This window comes from Sphaeroforma arctica, assembly GCF_001186125.1.
Source record: "Sphaeroforma arctica JP610 unplaced genomic scaffold supercont1.873, whole genome shotgun sequence".
Classification (NCBI taxonomy): domain Eukaryota; class Ichthyosporea; order Ichthyophonida; genus Sphaeroforma; species Sphaeroforma arctica.
In genome coordinates, this window is record NW_014039685.1 from 13,982 (window position 1) to 20,973 (window position 6,992).

General features: G+C 46.0%; 2 protein-coding genes across 2 annotated transcripts; one reads left to right on the forward strand and one right to left on the reverse strand.

Annotated features, from left to right (window-relative positions):
* Positions 1-628: 628 nt before the first annotated feature.
* On the forward strand, positions 629-5,310 carry SARC_09024 (hypothetical protein; the record flags this gene model as incomplete). Its single annotated transcript, XM_014296978.1, has 4 exons — positions 629-958; positions 1,390-1,590; positions 2,137-4,427; positions 4,520-5,310. 3 exons carry the CDS (start codon positions 629-631, stop codon positions 4,024-4,026), a joined length of 2,421 nt encoding a protein of 806 aa, XP_014152453.1. The 3' UTR covers positions 4,027-4,427; positions 4,520-5,310.
* A 293-nt stretch (positions 5,311-5,603) lies between these two features.
* Positions 5,604-6,800, reverse strand: SARC_09025 (hypothetical protein; the record flags this gene model as incomplete). The annotated part of the gene is made up of 2 exons (XM_014296979.1): positions 5,604-6,368; positions 6,597-6,800. The coding sequence occupies 2 exons, from the start codon at positions 6,798-6,800 to the stop codon at positions 6,276-6,278; spliced, it is 297 nt and encodes a 98-aa protein (XP_014152454.1). The 3' UTR covers positions 5,604-6,275.
* Positions 6,801-6,992: the final 192 nt, after the last annotated feature.

Genomic DNA, 6,992 nt, shown 5'->3' on the forward strand with positions numbered 1-6,992 from the left:
ATATATATATATATATATATAGATATATATATATATATACAAATATATATATGTATATATATATACAAATATATTAACATATATTTTTTTTTATATATTAACAAAAAAACGTTTTTGTATCCATATATATATATATGCATATGTATAAATATAAATGTATGAACATCTTATTGTATTAAGATATCAATATGCATATACTTCTTCACACACACACGTGTACACACACATATATATTTATATATATATTTATATGTATATATTTATAACTATACACATGTATGTATATGTATACGTCTATCAGTACACACACAAACACATATATATATATATATATATATATATATATCTCCCTCTCTCTCAGAGCAATACTGTATCATACCAGTATTTTTCCACCTGTATAGTAATCTCATCGGCGCTTGTGTTACTTAGTTGTAGATTTTCAAATCACTCGAGTTTTATGATATGGTACACGGCTTTGATATTCTTCTATCAATTTTTTGCGTATAAACGTCGCTTTTAACCAGCTTTTTTATCTGGTTTACAGTCTTCCTATTTTCGAGATATTATAGCGCAGTTATATCAGCACATAAGCCAGAACACGCCCGGCTGGAATCAAGAGGCAGAAAAAATGCTCTCCTACTTGCGTAGGCGTAGCAGGCTCAACTCAGTCGACGACTACGACGGCGAAACACTCGTGCAGCTGATGACACTTGTCCGAGGCTTGCTGACCTCCCACGCACTACCTCTGGTAGAGCGTTCGCCTGCTCTCCTGTCGTTGTACCGCAAAGTACAGATACGCATTGCGGTACTCATGAAAATGGGTATGCTGAGTAGAGACCGATTCTATAGACTAAGAGCGGCGGGACATGTGGTGAGGTACGATAAGGGTGTGCCCGCTATATCCAAGGCCTTGAGGAAGATGCTGGAAACGACAGAGCGATGCCCAGGAAACAAGAAGGTATGTTGAGCGAGATTGTAAGGTTACGGTTTTCCGATTCGGTGAGTGTGAGTGGGAGATGTACTGGATGTCGGTTCAGCCATCGGACTATTTGAGCACACGAATTCTTAGAAAAGTGTGAGCAATACGCTTGAGTCTGTTTGATATTGGTGTGCTTTTGATATGCCTATTCATCGGTGCTCCGAACAATTGCAGTGATGTTTGCTTCCTGTACGAGTAAACGTGGCGGTTCCGGAATCATTCTCTGTCTGGGTATAATAATCAGTTCATTTGATCTGTAAACGAAACATCATTACTGGATCGTCCTCTCCGGTTAGAGCACATTCAGTCACGGAATTGTGTTTCCCGTGCACTCATTAGAGATGGCGTCGTCCGTGTCGCTAGTTGTCGCAATTCTCACTCGCACTCCGCCACACTTCTACGGTTATTAGGAGCAACGAGCGTTTGAGAAATATTCGGTTCTATACTACAAATGGTGGCATTCGGCATTCCACACGCCGAGATTCGAGGAGGACATAGCAGAGCACGACAGGAGAGATGCACCGTTGGATATTCTAGACGAGCTCCTGTGTGATATGTTGCTTCATGTGGAGGCTCCGGCAAGCAGCAAGTTCAAGTCCAAGAAAAGCCAGGTAAGTTCAAAGACATTCTTATTACATCAAGGTAAACGTGCGTGTGCCCTCTCCGTTCCAAGTTGTGGGCATCTTCGACAATTCTGGGTACATCAAAGTGGCCGTGCATTTGGCCATTCTGTTTTAAATAAGGTTTATCTTCGACGTGTTCGGTCTTTACGGAGTCGATCCAGCAGAAAGGCGAGTCAGACTTTGTTGTGCTTTTGACTTCATATTTACATGCATCGGAATCTTCACAAGTCTGCTGTGAGTGCCGCTATCCACATCAAATGATTGGCTACTGTAGATTAATGGACTGCCTTCTCTGGATGTGTTATTCTCTCCACAATTTCACAAAGATATTAGGCATAGTCAGAGCACAAGTGCAACGTCAAATTCCATCTCAAGGACTCGCATATGTTAGACTATTTACAACTCGATGGTTCACTGGCCACAGCACGAATTGCCCAATCCTATTTGATGTCGATCTTTCACACACTTCCTACACTACCCTGTCTCTTGCATATTTGGAAATGTAATCAACGCACTTTCTGCAATCTGTTACAGCAGTCCGTCTATGGGCCACGCCGAGCATCACTGGAGAACTTCTCGGATGTGGAGAGCGAGCAAGAGAAAGCCAACCACTACTCTGTACACACAGGGCAGATACAGAATGTCTTCGCCAAGATGGCTAGTCGCCGGACTGATCTGGCCTACGGACGCCCTGGGGCGGTGCAAGTGGTACAAACGCGGCCAAGTGCGCGGGATGCGTTCCCGTTGGCGCTGTCAGCGGACCAGCACTCGCCCGGACTCCTTCACGACCATAGGTCACCCACAGTCACCGTGGAGGGTGCAGATTCGAGTGGCAGTGGTACGGGTGGTAGTAGTAGTAGTGCATATACCAGGAACAGTCAGAGGAGGCGGGCGAGTGACGAGAGCACGGGGATGCTACGGAGAGCCAGTGACGAGGGCAAACGGTCCCTCTTGCAGGCCCAGGGCAACAGGATCATATCCACTTCGCACTCGAATGTGAGCCAGAATGCGAATACCAATGCGAATACCAATGGCAATGCGATAAGCTTTGCATCAAGGCCACAGCGGGCTAACAGCATAGGCGCGAGGTCGGTAGACGATTACGGGAAAAAAATAAGGTCGTCCCAGGCAAACGGCGCGCATGCACAACCGGGCGATGCATATAATAGAGAGCAAGCGCAAGGTGCTCCGGTGTTCAAGCGGTCGAGTATTGGCGGGGAAACCAAAGACAATCACCCCTCTTCCTCGTCAGTACGTCAAGCAGGATTTCATGGCAACGCCCATTCGAGTGCAACACAGCCACAGACAGAATCGGAACCAAACCTCCAACCGTCGAGGGAAGGTGCTGTAGCAACCATGGGCTTTGCGATGAGTGCGGCAATGGGTATGGGCATCGATGCCATCGCCTTGTTGGCTAAGAAGTCTATCCCGATCCCTAGCAAACTGGGCAGTCCGAGCAAACAGTTGCAGATTGGACCAGCCAACCCGCGGGGTTATACACACGGGTATCAGGATCCGCAGAACGGACCTTCTGTGAATGATATGCGTATGGACCCTACCCGGGTGCCCACGGCGCAGGAGGGCTCTCGCAGCGACAGTACCAACACGAGCAACAAGAGTCTGGGGGTGTCGCAATCTGTGGGCCTGACGAGTCTGACGGGTAAGTCGAGTGTGTACAGTCCCGAGGGTTCTGCCAGCAACAGCAACAGCTTGCAGCTCAATGAAGGCACTACGAGCCAGAACAACAGCGGCAGCGTGTTGTATGAGCGGGATGCTGGCAGCGGCAGGGAGGATGGCGGCGGAAGCCAGTCTAAGGCAAAGAAGATCATGACGGTGCTCAGGCATTCCAGCATGACCAGTGGGTTAGGGGTAAGCAGCAGCGACAAGAAGAAAGAGAAGGAGCGCGAAAGGGAACGGGGAGAGGAGGGAGAGATGGGGTTCAAAACTGATGCCCGAGCGAGTGTTTCGGTGGAGCAGCAACAGCCGATAGTAGCGGCAATGGGTGCTCAGGTGACGGGCAGAAGCGACAGTACGGTGGATGGGAGTGTTGATACATCTATAAACAGTCTATTCTCAGGAAATACGGGTGTGAAATTGGGTGCCAACGAGGACAGCAACAAATCTGGCAAGTACCACGGCAGCGAGCACCGCAAGAACCGCTGGAAAAACCGGGTCATGCGGTCCTTGGCTAAGCGCAAGAGCGGCGAGAAGGAGCAGCAGAAACGGAACATGGCACCTCGAGGGACTGTGTGGGGGCCCAGACCCGGGATTTTGCTGACAACACCTCCGCCCGGGCCTGAGTCAACTGAGAATGCACGTGCGGATCAGGCGGGAAACGTGAATATGGTACAACGGGAGGTCAGCAAGCCTGTAGGTAGGCAGCCAATTGTGAAGTTTGTGCGGAGGCGGTCGTCGCTAACGTGAGGTTATGTGCGATAGTAGAAAGAAAAAAGAAACAGGCGGGACGTATGAGTGAAAGCGGGTATGTATGCGAAATTGAGTTTCATGGAACGGATGAGTGAAAGAATGAAAGCGATTGGCATATGAGGGAACACGTACAACATGCCAGAGAACTTGAGTTTCATGACATGAGATTGAAATCACAATTTGGTATCCTGCCCCCGTTCATTACCGTGGTTGGTGAGCCCATGTCTATGGTGGTGTTATTTACTCCGCCGGATAGTGCATTTGAAAAACTCGCTGAAGACAGGCTAACCAGAGTTGATAGTATTCGACAAGGGACTAGTTTCATTTGTAGGGTCGCAACCAGGCGCAAGAGAACGTCACTGAAGACTGGCCAATCAGTTGTTAGTAAATGACGAGAGGCTGGTTTCATTGGTAGGATCGCAACCGGGCGCAAGAGAACGTTGCTGAAGACTGACCAATCAGACCAATCAGTTATTAGTAAATGACGGAGGCTGGTTTCATTGGTAGGATCGCAACCGGGCGCAAGAGACCGTCGCCGAAGACTGACCAATCAGTTATTAGTAAGTGACGAGAGGTTGGTTTCATTGGTAGAATCGCAACCGGGCGCAAGAGAACGTCGCTGAAGACTGGCCAATCAGAGTTGGTAGTACTTGACAAGAGGCTCTTTTCATTGGTAGGGCCACAATCGAGCGCAAACTTCTCGAGGAAGCGCTGTTGCCAACCAATTCAACCTGGATTACTATAGACTGATCGCGGCTACGGTTACGTTCACGGTCGCAATTTAAGTCCCAATGCCACTGCCGTAGTACTCGCTGGGCGTTTGCCAATGATCGGTCAAACTTACCGCAACTGCGCCAGAGTTTGTTAGCAGCGGGAATGCTTTCGATGAGGGAATCTCTGGCGCAGGGTACGTCCGTGTAGATATAGAGCCCGTGCAATAACCACCTATAGAGTTTATCCATGGCAGTGTCACTCTGTGTGTGCGACAGGGAAGTGCGCAACGAAAACCGATACTATCGTAGCTCTCGAATGAAGTAGAAGTGTGCGACACTGTCGACGATGATATGAAGCACCACCCAGGAACGCACATCGCGAAATGTACATGGTTATGTGTTTGTGTCAGGGTTCAGTTATTATGAAACGGAAAGTTGTTACCATTATTGGGAAATTAAAATTTTGCATGATAAGTGCGTTGGAATCCCAAACCACCAATAAGTTACATAAGTATGCATTAAAAACATCGGTTAAATACCAAATAATCAATAAATTACAAAGGTGAACATCTTATACATTGATTTAACTCGGAAGTCGTTGGAAATTTGTCCCACTTCCGCATGGCCTGATTGTATTCCTACCACAATGAAAACATCTCATCTGCAGCACAACCGCAGGGTATGTGCTGCCGATTCTGAACACTAAACTATCAGGGAAATCGAACGGATGGCAAGTTGTTTCGCCCAAGACAAAGATCACCAAAAAGGGCAGAATTCAGTCTTTAGATAATTTTTGGTTAGTTAAGTTTATATAACCAGCCCTTATTATGATTTTATATCAATGAAGTCTATATATTCAGTCTTTAGTTATGATTTTATTTTAGTCAAGTCTATATAATATTTTCTTTAACTGTGATTTTCAATATATAGTTAGTCTATATATTCAGCCTTCAGTTATGTTTTCATATTGTAAGTCTAAATAATACCGCAGGGTATGCGCTGCCAGTTCTGAACACGATTTAAAGTGTAGTTGGCAAAACATGCCAGAATAGTAAGCACTGCTCGTCCGCTGAAGCGACGAAAGCAAATGAAACTTACTAATCATACGGCATTTCTTTGGTATTCGGATTTTTAGGGTTTTTAGTTTTACCCTGAAACTGTCTAGTCTCTTGCCTACCTTCCCACTGTGTAGAACGACAAGCCGTAGTTGGATATAGTTTGTAATAGACTAGAATCAAACACTCGAGTCATCACTCAGTTGCACTACATGGAGACTCGGAACCAACATGAATATAGTTCTTTGCACAGCTGGCCTTACATCGAGCGTCCCGTAATATTCAGACATTCCATTTGCAAAGAATGGTCTGCTGGTGGAATCTATCCTTACTACTATTAGTTCATATGTTCTCATGGCGTCACCCACCACAGGACTTTGCCCTGGCATGGATATCCATGCTAGATTGTCCCCTTGCAATTATCTCCACTATCGATTACACTACATGCAACAAAGTATCCACAGCGTCGAAAAACTCGCTACTGCTCCTTCAAAAACAGGACATACGATGACGTTCGTTTTGTTAATGATTTCTCTGTCTGGCCCATTTTCAGTGCCGGCGGATATCGCTTCTGTCGTAGGAACAAGCGTGAAAGCACGGGAACAGAAAACAATGAGGAAAGTGCTAGAGATGCGCAGTCATTGTACCTCGACAAAGTAATGTAATTCAAAATATAAACCTTTTATCTTGCATGTGAACAGTATGTTATCCTGAAAACACCTGTTTTATTACAACACACATACCTACAGCAACTAAACCCAAAAATAGCAACATAAGAGCCAGTTCAGGCACCACTTACTTGTATACTTGCGATGTACGATGAAGGTAGGTGATCTTTGACGAACGAGAAAGTACCCAAAGTGCCAATTTGCATCAGATTGACAGGGTCTAGCAGTCCATCGGAGGGCCATGTATCGCTGTTGACGAGTTTTCTCAGCGCCGATTTGAATGTCTGTGGAGATTGATTTTGAACATTGTAAATATCTCGTGTCGGTGTACACATGACGACCGCAACAATGTATCAAGATTAAACATTAAACTGATCGCAATGTCAGACGAATACATAAGGCAAGAATATGGCACAAGCCACGTTGGACAGGTTGGAAATTGAGTTTATACAATACCTGTTGTATTGTTGTCGCGCAACGGGGAGAGTCAGCCGACACGCACAGTGAAGGACACATCAATATATATA